The sequence below is a fragment of the Mytilus galloprovincialis genome, chromosome 1 (assembly GCF_965363235.1).
Source record: "Mytilus galloprovincialis chromosome 1, xbMytGall1.hap1.1, whole genome shotgun sequence".
NCBI lineage: Eukaryota > Metazoa > Mollusca > Bivalvia > Mytilida > Mytilidae > Mytilus > Mytilus galloprovincialis.
In genome coordinates, this window is record NC_134838.1 from 63,545,420 (window position 1) to 63,560,112 (window position 14,693).

Genomic DNA, 14,693 nt, shown 5'->3' on the forward strand with positions numbered 1-14,693 from the left:
TTAATAAAGAATAACAAGTTTATAACATTAAGATCTTCAAATTAAAAATGAAATGAACCAGTTGTAATGAAACATGCATAACAACAAGACAGTTTGAAAAATGGATCTTAAAAAATTTTCAAAAGCAGTTTCCATGCATGTTGACATGTGAAATTTTGAAAATAAAATTACAGCATAGAAAAATTAACAAAGGGTATATAATATAGAAAAACGTTGCAAGAAGAAAATATCGTTTAAACTCTTTATAAACAATGACTTTGTTCGTTTGAACATAAATGTTTTCCTAATAAGGTACGATTCGAAATATTTACAAAATATGACTGAAACTATTGACAATGAATAGTTTAAATTCGTTAAGTAACACAATGTGAATTTCTAAGGTAAGGATTCATAAAAGGTCTAATATCATTCACTAATGGAACGGTGATATTGTGCGAAGGTATTAGTAAGTTAATTCTAAATGTGAATACACAAATTTTCATCTCATCTTCCAGCAAACCAACTTTCTTATCTTTCAGCTTCAATATACATTTTAATATTTAACTGAAATCGATTTAAAATCTAAAAAGAGTGAAGAAATTACACATTTAAACTGTGAGATATAATTTCTGATAGTGAGGCACTGTGAAAATAACAAGTATAGAAGCAGAACATGCTCAGAAGAACATACACTTACCGTTCTCCTTCGATCTTTCTTCTGTTTGAAAGATCCAAACAATTATTAAAAAGAGTTAATAAGCATCAAATGGACCATTCACTTGTGAAGAAGAGCAACAAAGATAAATACTTATATTGTTGATAAACTAGTCCCATGGTATTAACGATAACCAAATAATGCCTTTTTCATGACATCCTGTCACAGACTGTGTATCAAGATCATTTTATAATTTACTAACTTAAGATAGCATATTGCAGAGCCAAAGATCATACGATGACAATTAAATTGATATTATTCTGTTTAATCATGCTAACAGTTATAAAACATGTTATAAATAAAAAATTGCTTTATGCTATTGTTCTTTTACTTGGATATAATTCATTTAAATTCAAAAGATACAATTAACATTTAGGGAATTAGTTCGAGCTATGTCACGCTCTCATCGCTTTGACCTGAATTGGTTTTCAAATAGAAACTTTTTTTAAAGTCTTTAAAATTTTACCTGTGTTAACATTATCACAATTGAATGTGAGTTATATGAGGTTCCATCAATATATCATACAATGGCGAACCTATTAACAGATGACCAAATTATAAAAAGAAGCATCACAAATGCAAGGTTATCAATTTTCGGAAATTTTGATTATAATTCCCCAAAAAAATCAAATAGTATGAGATGGACATGAAACCAAAATCCTTTTGAGGAATACATATTGGTATTTATGCTTATTTTATTTTAGTATCACTAAGGAATCTGATGTTAAGTGGTTGTCGTCGGTTTATGTAGTTCATAACTATTTCTCGTTTCTCGTTTTTATAAAGATTAGGCTGTTGGTTTTTCCGTTTGAATGGTCTTACACTAGTAATTTTTGGGGCCCTTTATAGCTTGCTGCTTTATAGCTTGCTGTTCGGTGTGAGCTAAGGTGTCGCGTTGAAGGCCATTCTTTTACCTATAATGATTTTTCGTTTACAAATTGTTACTTGGATGGAGAGTTGTATCATTGGCACTTAAACTACATCTTCCTATATCTTTTATATAGATGAAACGTCTATTTGACGTACATGAATTATATCCCTGGTATCTTTGACGAGTTTTCAACATGGGAAGCAAATTGATAAAAACGATAAAAAGCTGGTAGACATATAACAGATCAATTCAGATATCGTCATTTTTTATGTTGTTATTTTGACCGTTTTATATAATATTTTAAAGCACACAACTTCCATTCGTATATTTCTGGTCTACATTTATGGCTAACAAGAAAATCAAAGAATTTTGGTGATAAAGATTGTATCATCAACTATTTATGGTATTTTATACGAGACGTTTTGCAATTACAGGTATCTATGTGACAGATAGATCAAAGTTCTTCTTTGTTGCATTTGAAGATCTTCAATTTTTTTCATAGTTTTAAAATATGCATACGAAGCGAAATTAGATATAAACTTCTATCTATAAGACGAATAGAAGTGCAATAATGTCTTGATTACAAGAAGATTGACAGACAAGTATTTTTCGCCAAAACAAATGGTAGCACAACATGAACAAGTAAGAGACATTAGAAAGTTATCAAAGGTACCAGGATTATAATTTAATACGCCAGACTTGCGTTTCGTGTACATAAGACTCATTAGTGACGGTCAGATCAAAATAGTTATAAAGTCAAACAAGTTCAAAGTTGAAGAGCGTTGAGGACCTAAAATTCAAAAAAGTTGTGCTATAGACGGCTAAGGTAATCTTTTCCTGGGATAAGAAAATCCTTATTTTAACGAAATTTAAAAGATTTGTAAACAGTAAATTTATAAAAATGACCATATAATTGATATTCATGTCAACACCGAAGTGCTGACTACTGCTAAAAATGTTGACACAAAAATCGCTATAGCCTTCTATTTGAATCTTGTCAGAAGATGTCACAAAGTCAAAACTTTCTCTTAAAAACAATGAAATAATATATATCATTACTGTGAATATGATATTTCTGCTTCAGTATATGATACAATATAATATTTCTGCTTAAGTATAAACTCATCATAGATACCAGGATTAAAATTTTATAATTACGCCAGACGCACGTTTCGTCTACAAAAGACTAATCAGTGACGCTTGAATAAAAAAAAATGTTTAAAAGGCCAAATAGAGTACGAAGTTGAAGAGCATTGAGGACCAAAAATTCCTTACAGTTTTGCCAAATACGGCTAAGGTTATCTATTCCTGAGGTTAGAAAAGCCTGAGTTATGATACAATATCATATTTCTAATTCATATGTTTCCCTCGTGTTATTGCACTTTAAAACTTGTTGAAGACAGAATCGAATAATGTTTATCAATTATGAAATCAAACTGGTTTTATTTATTCTGTATTGCTCCATTCAATATTTCAAACATTTTATGTTTTTCGCGGTAGACTGTAAAGCACTCGGGATGATGGGGATTCAAAAAGTTCAGCGGTCTCAACTTGATTGTAATTATTTCAGAAAGACATCGGTTATGGCACGAGTAATGGGTATATTATATTCAATTGTTAAAATTATCAAACAAAATCAGCAGGGTTTCATTTAACCGCGCTTCCAATAAAGTTGAGAATTGAAATGGAGGAATGTGTCAAGCGACGACAACCAGATCAAAGAGCAGAAAACAGCACAAATATAGTTTTAAGTTAAAGTCATAATTATGTATCAATACTATTTTCAATGAACTCATGAACGAATCCAGGCTAATATAAATGTACACCAGACGCGAGTTTCATCTACAAAAGACTCACCAATCACCAAACCTCACACAACACTAAATACGAGCTGTGTTTCTATTATGGAATAGCATGAGTTTGTTTATATATATGTATTCTTTAAATATATTATCATTGTAGTAATTTATTGATTCAAACGCCAAAGGTTTTGATTCTGTAGACGAATCGCGCGTCTCGCGTAAAATTTAATTTCCTGGTATATATGATGCGACTGTCATACAAGTGAGAGGTTTAACTAGCTATAAAACCAGGTTCAATCCACCATTTTCTACATTTGAAAATGCCTGTACCAAGTCAGGAATATGACAGTTCTTGTCCATTCGTTTTTGATGCGTTTTGTTTTTTTGATTTTGCCATGTGATTATGGACTTTCCGAATTGATTTTCCTCTGAGTTCAGTATTTTTGTGATTTTACTTCTTAGTTAAGCTATTTAACCGAGACAATTGTCGAAGTGTTTTCTGTAAATATTCATGGTTTCACATAACTATATCCTTATCGAAAGGGAAGGGACTTATCGGCCTGCTGTTCTGGTCACATATACGATGTATATATAGAACAGCTAATGTTTAATATTAGTTAGCTAAGAACAATAAACACGTTTTAAGTATTTCATACATTTATAGCATCTTATCATCTCCTTTACCAAAGATTATTCTTTATCGTTTATTCAAATGCAAAGTATCAGACGGAAACAAATTACGTTATCTGGGTCACAAAAACAGGAACAGTAAAATGGAGCAGAGGTACTACATTCCATGTCGGTGTTTCGCCTTATAATATCTACTTTGTTTAATCTTATACCGTTCCCTGTGTCTGTCTTTAGTTATCATATATGGAAGTACGTCTGTCAAGTTATATATCGAAGTAAGCTGTATTTTACAATGGAAAGTACATACCGCAATTAATAATAATTTATGTTCATATAATTCAATTATAAGAGTCCCGTATGACTTATTGGCATCAGCAACATTACGACATCCTAAATACCCTTTTAGACATTTTTGTTTTGCGATTAATCTTCAGTCTATATGGTGATTAATGTTTTGAAATGATGTATTTCATTTTGTTTTAAAATTTTACGTAATGCAAAAGGAAACATTCTTGCGCCAGCTTTTTTGTGTGAAAAAACTTTGATAAAATTGAAAAGCCATTTAAGGACACAAAATAAATGGTTCACTTTTCAATAAAAAAAATGAGTATTTTTAAAACAACCTTTGTTTGAGATGAAAAATCAGTGTCAAAACTTCTTTAGTGGGATAAAAGAAGAAACTCGTGTATTTCATATAAATGACAAGATCAATTTGTTAGCGTCGGTAATTTTAATACATCAATCAACCCTTTAAAACTATGAACTTTTCTTATTTTCACTAGTTATCAAACGAATTACACAAGAATATAGCTACTCATTAAAAAAACCAACCCGTAAATCTTTGCTGCATACTTACTTCTCCTTTTTGTATTTTCCTATATTTAAGGCGTAAAGAACTTTTCGTACACTAATTTCAAGAATATGACAGTTGTTTTTCTTTTGTTTAATGTGATTGAGCTTTTTATTTAACCATTTGTTAAGGAACATTCCGTTATTAATTTCCCTTTAAGTTCGATATTTTTGTTTTTGATATACATTTTCTAGTACAATATATTTCCAACAATCATGTTTTGAGAAGTTTGTCTACGCATTTTTGCATTGTCGGCAAAACCTTCCAAACAGAAATTTATGTACAGTGGACGCGTAATTAAGGTTCAATAACAACATTGCCTATATACCTTGATAACATAGGATTTTGAAAGTTGTCTTATAACTTGTTATCATCCGAACGGATGCATAATCTACAAGTTTGATAACGATTAATAAATATTTTATTTGTGGTTGTTCGACACTTATATACTAGTATTGGATTGCTGCACAAAATGGAAGTGATTAAATTAGAACTAGCAATTTTGCATGCTATCTGTGACTATAATTTACTCTTTATATTTTATGTTATTCGTTTGAAAAAAAATCAAATAATGCATTGCGTATGATATGCAAATTAACTATTGTAACTACAAACAAGATAATAATTGACCTCTTACATAGGAAATATTAATGCTATAAAGTTAACATCAATTTTAAATCTACGGTGGATTTTCCTGGAATATAAATTAACGATCTCATCAATTCCTTCTGCAAGTTGCATAATTTCTTGGAGTAAGTCTGTCAGATAATCAATACTTAGAAAAAGTATAATGGCGTTCATATTTATATCCTGTATATCACATTTTAAAATGTTTCTCAACGTCACTTTAATTTTGTAACTTTTGCCAGCCTTATCCATACATCTTGTTGGCACTGTCAAATCTGGAGAAAATATATATCCACGTTACATTGGTGCACTCGACCAAACATTAAATATTTATCAATATTTTCACACCGCTCTTCTAGATTGTTATAAATGCAAACAGAACCGCATTTTCGATAGAGCGAACGTGTTATATTGCCTGGATATTGCCGAAACAACACAGTATCTGTTTTATTTCAGTTGTTGAAAGTATCGAATATCGTAAAGAATCCATTTACAGGAAACTAGGTGATAATGGATACAGTTTCAACAATCGTATAATGTTTGGCGGTTTATTAACATAGCTTGTATTTTCTGTATTGAAAAAAAGTGTTTTTCTTAATGGTTCTAATATTATACAATGTTCTTTATTTATTACAACGCTAGATGAACCAATTTTAATCTGTATTTAATCATAAAGTTCTTTTCGTTTTTTGGTACATGTAATTCTTTCTTGGGTTTATATAACGGCTATTAGCGTTCCTAATATACGTATATCCAGAAAAGTGTGTCGGACGCATTTGACTTATCAAGTGTTGTTTTCATATTTTTTTATCCTTGTATGTCAATTTTATTGCACAGTAATGTCTATCATAATAAATTTAAAAAAAAGCTCAATCGATTGCAGATATCATGCTGAAGATAGAATACCTTACTACTTTTTGTCCAGGTTAGACATTCGTCTCCGGGCAGTAATAATACCAAGCAATAGAACACAAAATGAAGCCAAGCCATTGTTTACACAATATAGAGATATACAGTATTAGATTAACTTCCAGTAGGTTTCTTAACTTCACTTATTTAAGTTCAATGATCTGCAAAATTAACTGAATTTATTTATAAAAAATAAGAACGTCACGGGATTCTTTAAGAAAGATCCATATTAAATGATACCTCTACATCACATTTTCTCAGATGTATCAGCATTAAACCAGTTATGGTAAAATACAAAGTCAGGAATATGGCAGTTGTTATCTAATAGTCCGTTTCTGTGTATGTTGACGTTTATTTCAAACATTAATCTATAAATATGGTTGACTTATCATTTAATGTATTTTCAAACAAATGGCTATGTTACACACAGAAAATATTACCCAAAGAAACAATATTAATTAAGGAATGACTGTAATATATTTTCTGTCTATGAAGAAATAACATAAAAAATTTGGTGCACACTGAATAACGCGCGTAGCGGGTTATCTAACAGTGTGCACCACATTTTTTTTTTTATGTTATTTCGAATAGACAGAAAAAATATTACATTCATTTCTTATAATTTAATTCTAAATTCCATTTTAAATTGTAGAAAACCATGAAAAAACGTTGATGACGTCACGGTCACATGACTAAATTATGTCTATGGGCTCATAACAAAATAACGTCAGTCAATCAGAAGACGCGTTACATCTAAAATTAAATTATGTATTTATAAATAGGAAAACCAATACAAAAAGGCATCTTAGGGTCCATATATATTCTTTATCAATAAAAAACCTACAAAAACAGAATTTCGTGTGATAAATCGCATGGATTCCAGAGATACTTCTTTTATTAAATCAAATACTTCGAAGATCTGCCATCGATCACAAATTCACTACAAGATACGTGTATGCACACATAACATATTTGACTTAAAAGACAACTACAGAGTTGGGACATGCCTAATTCATTAGCTTTAGAAAAACAACAACATATGTCCCCATCTATAAAGTGTCATATGAGGAAGGCATGATATAGACAATACTATAGCTCTCAATATTTACTTACTATAATTAATGAAATATTATAGATCAAAACCAATAAATCTAACGACCTTGTTGCGATTAAGTGACATATTATTTCGATGTTGACAATTTGTGTCAAAGACAAAGGACAATCATCTATCATACCACTGCGATTTGTTTTAATTAACCAAATTACTTCAGTACTAGTTGAAAGACAATGGTGTGTATCGGTTTCTTGTTGTAATCAATAATTTATAATACTATATTATTAAGTTATGACAATATTGTTTTGTTAATAAAAGGTCATTCATGAAGTGCAGTTCTACATTCGAGCAAAAGATTTTTGTACAAATCTAGATAATAATGTACATTGTTGAACAAAACTGACTATTGTTGTTGTATGGATAGTTAGAAGTGAGGGAAAAGATACAAAGGGATATTCAAACACATAGTCGAAAACAAACCGACAAGGTCAAGACAAAACACAAAAAACAATGAAAAGACAAACAACAGTACACAATTGATTGCCTGGTGTTTATTATCATTTCACACAATTGATTGCTTGGTGTTTATTATCATTTCATAGGTTTGGAGTGTCATTAAACCAGGTTCAACCCCCCCCCCCCCCCCGCCATTTTTTTTCTTAAAATTTTAATACCAAACCAGAAATATGGCAGTTGTTATCAAATAGTTCGTTTCTATGTGTGTTGGTGTTTGTTTTTGTTGCATTTCGGTGTTCCTGTTGTTCCTTTGTTTACCTCTTATAGTTGATATGTTTCCCTCGGTTTTGGTTTGTCAATTAAGATTGGAGTCGTGTGCATTTACCCCGAGCATGATTCGAACACACAACCTCAGTGTTGACAGGTTTTTGATACAGTAGTTTGACGTTTAAGATCACTCGTCCATCGATGTACTAAAGAGTATACAAAACATGACATATTAAAAGTAAAGACTAAGCAACACAGATCTCTCCGAATACTGCGGAATTCTCAGTGCTCTGAGGTGAGGTTAACAGATCCAACTCAACATGTGGTGTCTGACGTGTTGCTCACTGCACATTCGAGAAATAGAGGACGAGGTAGCGGTTATAACAATTGGAACATATCCAGCGGCATCTGTGAAACAGATATTCTATAACGGTCAATTAACGCATGATGGCGTCCATAAAATTTTCGATCGGATGATACGAACTTAACAACACGGATGTGGTAATTAGATAATGTCGTCAAAACCAAATAGAGTATGACACGCGATAAAAATGCATTCGTTTTGTTAAACAAACGCGTGCTTTATTATTATATTCACAACAAAGTTTTTAAACATAATGTCAATAAATTTGTTTTCTAAAAAGATAAGTTTTTATCTGGGCAATGAATATAAAAGAGATTGTGGGATGAGTGTCAATATACAAGCACCCAAACAGGAAAACAATAAATAAAAAATGCTCATATTGAAAACTTTAGAAGTTTTGAAAAACATAAAACCTTGAAAGGTCTGGAATACATATGTTTTATACTTTACCGGACTCGTACTGTATTGTTTTACAATGTGTTTAAAAGGTAAAATAAATAGCCTATAAGTATTGGACATAGTATACATAAAACAGAAACATAAAACACGCTTAACAAAAAGTAGACAGTACAAAAACTAACGGTCGACGAAAAGAAGAGGATAAAAATAAAGAAAGGAGTTGCAGGTAAACGTAAATGGAACAAAACAACATACTTTTAATGCTACCATGGTAAACATAAAAGTTTTGAAGTTCTTAGAACTTTTACATATGTCTGTTTTGAAGTCCTTAGAACTTTTACATATGTCTGTTTGATACTCTTTTCTTGCATAAGAATAACAAATAATAACAGAAATCATTTATAAAAATCAGATCATTTGACTCTTCCAAAAAGTATGTGAAACATTTTATCAGAAAATATAAGTATTTTATATATTAGTACGTATACGAACAGAAACATTCGCGATTTGTTCATGCTATGAAATAAAATATTGGTGCCACTGACTTCAAAGTCAATACTTTATTTGTATTCAGATTCATCATTTCCATTATTGTTATTATAGTAATTGATAGTATAAAGGATAGTGAACTCACGTGGCAGGTTAACGGAAACAGGGAAGGTCAATACACACATATACTCATATGACGACATAGTTTACAGGAATGTAAAAGTCAACAGAAAATATTACCGGGAGAGAATCAAATGGTCGACAAATATTAAGAAGATCATAAGAATAAATGAAGTTTTGAACAACAAAACTATACATCAGAGACACAAACATTTAAGTATGTTAAAATTGCAAACACAGAATGGTCTGATTAAACTAATACCCTTTTTGTATTTAACATATTTTATTTAACTAGTTAGGTTTTGTCAAAACACATATTCATAAAAACTGACATAATTTACCAAAGTTTGGACATTAAATTTGATCCAACCAACCACCAAGATGTACATATATGGACAATTATGGTATCATTTTCGATAAAATGAATACGTACTCGTTCTGAGTAGTTCATTCCACTACTAGGCAACGTTTTGCTAATCAAATACAAATGTGTCTGACTTATAAGGCTATGTGTTCAAGTGTGTTCATTATAACATAATATAATTATTGCTGTTAGAGTCATTGCCAGACGCTAGTGAACTCATAGTGACTGGTTAAAATAGAACAGGAAAGGTTTATGAACATATAATTAGAGTACAATGAATTTAGCAGTTGAAACTGGACGCTACCAAAGCATTGAGTTGTCACGTCGTATATGTACAATTTGCCGTCAGTGTATTGAAGACGAATTCCATTTCATCTTAGTGTGCGCGAAATATAAGGAACTTAGAGTAAAATTCATAAAGAAATGTTACTGGTCTAGACCAAGTGTGTTTAAATTTATTGAACTTTTAAGTTTAAAGAACATCAAACAGTTAACCAATTTAGAAAAATACATTTTTACTGCATTTAAAATCAGAGACAATATTACATGAACATTCTCTGTCTGTTTACTTGTTTACTATGAAAATTTATATTGACACCGATGAACTGTAAAGTTCAAGGTAATAAAGAATTTGAATTTAATGCAAAACATAAAAACTTATACATAATATTACAGCTGCATACACTCTAGTCGTAAAAACGTACAAAACATTCTTCACGTTTAAGATTTACCTAATAATGTTATCGAATCACAAACGTTCAACAGTAATTGATAGGATACTTTTGAGACTTTGAAAAATACAGGATTATGGGTAAAAAGACTCAGCAGTAAAATTAAAATGTTGATTTTTGTACAAAATATATAAGCAACTCACATTTAACTACTATGATTTTACAATTAGATTGATCTTATAATTGCTAATAGCAGAATTAACTTCGAAGACGATTCTCTTCCTGGTACAAAAGGAAGTCATTAAAAATTAGAAGTCGCAAAACTTCGAAGATTGAATTTTAAATGAATTAATATCAATAAAACTAAGAAATAATATGCTGTTAGTTTCTTGAATTAAACCGAATCAATATATGAAGACGAAAAAGAGGAAGATGTCTTGACGCAAAAATAAATATGGAAGAATCAACTGTAAAAACCCCAGACAACCAAATAGAACAATCTTTAACAAGGGTCTTTGAATATAAAGTAACATGACCTTGATTACAAAATACACGTTAAATGATTAAGGGTATATGCATATATGTTATTTGAAACATTGAATAATTGACCGAACAACTAAACTATGAATTATTAAGCAGTTGCCAACCGAATGCTATTAGACTATCGTCTATGCTCGATCTTTGATATAACCATGTACCGAAAAGAGACCCGGTGTTTCCAAACTTGCCTTTAACACTCTTAAAATTCCTTTATTGCAAAACGTACAGTTTAACAATATACTTGATGTATAGCATTCCATGTGTCCAAACGTCAAAGAGGGAATTTATGTTAGCACTATAAATGACAGATGTTACATTGATATCGAAATAAATGTTATTTTTCAATGTCTCAAAGGTATCCTATCAATTAGTATAAATTAGTAATAATTGCGCTATTTATACGTTCCCATATTTAGTCATTGACCATGACTGTATATTTAGCTTTATAGAGTGGGCGTCAAGCACAGGACTTGATGATACTCGAGCAAGATATATTCTTTTCGATTAAAGACATTAATTGATTTTGTACAAGCTTCGTCTATAATTATACAGAGTACATGTTACACATGTTTTGTATTGATAATAATATTGGTTAGCAAATGCCTGACACATAAGACTGTCATTCTGCGATTGGATAATGGCATCACATTGTAATTGATAAGTTATATCTTCAGAATTCCTGCAAATAACCATTAAGTGTTTGTATTCTACTCACTTTCGAATTCAATTGGGACAGCATGATAATAAAATATAACTCAGAACCGTTGCATTACGTAATTCGATACTAATATAAGAGATGCCACTTTTGCTTGAGGCACTATATTGGGAGACTTATTAAAAAAGTTATAAGTTTGTTTAGTGCTACTATATTCTACAAAGGGTAAAGTAATATTGACGTTACCAATTTGATTGCACCAGATGCGCATTCGACAATAAATATTTCTTCAGTAATACTCGAGAACAAAAAATCAAAGCTAATTTGAAAGATGGAAGACTGCTGACAATTCTTAAACAGGTTTAGAATATATTTAGTGGTCATATTGGACCTTTAAATGGAGATTTAAAAACCAGAAAGTACCTTACTGTTACTAATACGCCAAAGACAAGAATATAATTTAACATCTTATATAGAAAGTAAGTTTAATAGTATATAAAATCATCATATATTCATTTTAACGCAAAAGATTTGACTACTGGACTGGTGATACCCTTTGGAAACGGAACCTACACTACAATAGAATATACCTTGTGGTAAGAAAAACTCAGTGACACACTCGCTAAAAACACTTTTACCCTTTGACATGTTTTTGCTATTTCTTATAAATTACTGAGATGCAGTAATATGGGAAGTGTTTATATATACAATATCGATAAATATACACATACATCAGTCCCTCATTAGTACAATATCATCCTTAAACTATAGCATTTACGCAATTCTACACGGATACAGCATTTATACTATAAGGCACAGACATGGCTTTCTAATATTAAAAATAGGTTATCTTTACAGAGAAGATACCAGACACAAATAGTACCAAAGCGCTTGTCAAGACGCTTAACATTGCAAACGCGGAAAAATCAATGCATGATTTTACCAAACAATGATTAAAAACTACACCAAAGGTACATTTTCGTAACACTTATTACAAATGAAACATAAAAACACGATATAAAATCTAAATAAACTACTACAAACGGGCATGCGGCGGTCTGCGTATCACAAGAAGGTCAAAGTCAGTATCATTTAAAAGAAATGAAAAGCCAGTTTCGGTGTGAAAATTGATATCATTTATGAGCATGCATTAAAAATAATGAAAACATTTAAGGAATGACTGTAATATTTTTCTGTCTATGAAGAAATAACATAAAAAATTTGGTGCACACTGAATAACGAGGGTAGCGGGTTATTAAACAGTGTGCACCACATTTTTTTATGTTATTTCGAATAGACAGAAAAAAAATATTACAATCATTTCTTATAATTTAATTCTAAATTCCATTTTAAATCGTAGAAAACCATAAAAAAACGTTGATGACGTCACGGTCACATGACTAAATTATGTCTATGGGCTCATAACAAAATAACGTCAGCCAATCAGAAGACGCGTTACATCCAAAATTAAATTATTAAAAAATATGATTTAAAAGATAGCGGGTAGCCATTAAAATATTTAAAACAAATGAATATTACCAGGACAGATTACCAGGGAATACATTTACAGTCCACAGAAACAATGTTTGATTTAGAATTACAGTTTTTCCCTGTTTCCAGTACGATCACACCATGTATTGTTATTAATGTCATCTAGCAAACAGATAATTTAAATATTACATAACAATGATCGGATCGAAAATAGAAAACTAGATATGGAAGATGAATTTAGATACGTTGATATCACTCGAAGAAATCAAGAAAGGGAATGATCTGTTGTCAACGAATTTTGATCTTAAGGGAAATGCAATTTACAATTTACAATTGGGTTATATCATAATTATTACATATTGATCTTATCTCCATTTGCAACTTCTACAGAATGTATTTTAAACGCTTAAATTATATATCACAAGGTATTTAAGAGCTAGTTTGTAGAATGCATAGACAAACATCAATAAACAATCAGAACTTAAAAAAGGACCACAATTTTAATGTATTATCAGGTATTCTTCAAGTTTCAGAATAAAAAGTATATATATAACTTACAATTTGTAAACCAGATTTGCGCTACCTCTAGACTGATGGCCACAATAACGACGTTAAAGATAATTCAAAACAAACAATTTCATAAAGCTGTGTCGATTTGGCTAAGGGTATAACAAAAAGATTAAAGATACTAAGATAATAATAAGCTGAGTCTTTGTATTTGTCATTCACTCTAAACACGATAACTTCATATCAATTTAGGTTTAGGTTTAAGCTATAACAATAAAGAACGCGCTTCATAACAAAGGTCACACGTAAAAGTCAAAATTCGGAAGACACCTTGTGATTGAAGACATACCATTCGTGTAGACAGAGAAATGCATAATAAAAACCTCCTACGTCTTAATGAAATAATGACCTAATAGCCTAGAGATATATAGAGTACAGTATTTACCAATTCCGTTCCCAATTACTGTCCAAATAACATAGATGGGAATAAAGGAAATGTAATATTGTAATCATGCTGAAACACTGATTTACAAATTCATTTCAACGACAAATCATGTGACTGACTTCTCTATGTTAGTAACGTAGACATGTTATGCATCTGTAGATCAATATAAGGACACTTATACTATGTGATATCAATCAGACTTAGGCTCAGACATAATTTCTGAATTAGGTGCATGTATGTGCATGGAAGACAGACATAATGCATAAGATTGGAGTGATGAAAATTAATTACTGTAACAGAACGTTCCTTTAACGACGTTTTTTCGTCCCGTGGCAGTAATCTTGCATGCTCATCAACCATTTAATCTACATTTTCTACAGGTTTGCTCTAATACAAAGTGAAGTCATGCAAGACTGATTCCTTAGAGATTACTTTTGGGTTTAACTGTTTACATGAAAAAATAATGAGGTTGTAATCACTTCTGAACT

At 30.7% G+C, this 14,693-nt stretch overlaps 1 protein-coding gene across 2 annotated transcripts in view; it reads right to left on the minus strand.

Moving 5' to 3' along the window:
- Positions 1-14,693, minus strand: part of LOC143081044 (potassium voltage-gated channel protein Shaw-like) — a 55,826-nt gene that overhangs the window by 13,422 nt on the left and 27,711 nt on the right. Inside the window, exon 2 of one of the 2 annotated variants that reach the window (XM_076257283.1) lies at positions 677-697. The exons of the other annotated variant lie outside the window; for it this stretch is intronic. Within the exon in view, the coding sequence (XP_076113398.1) occupies positions 677-697 (21 nt within the window). The remainder of the gene's footprint in view (positions 1-676; positions 698-14,693) is intronic. 2 annotated transcript variants of the gene reach the window in all.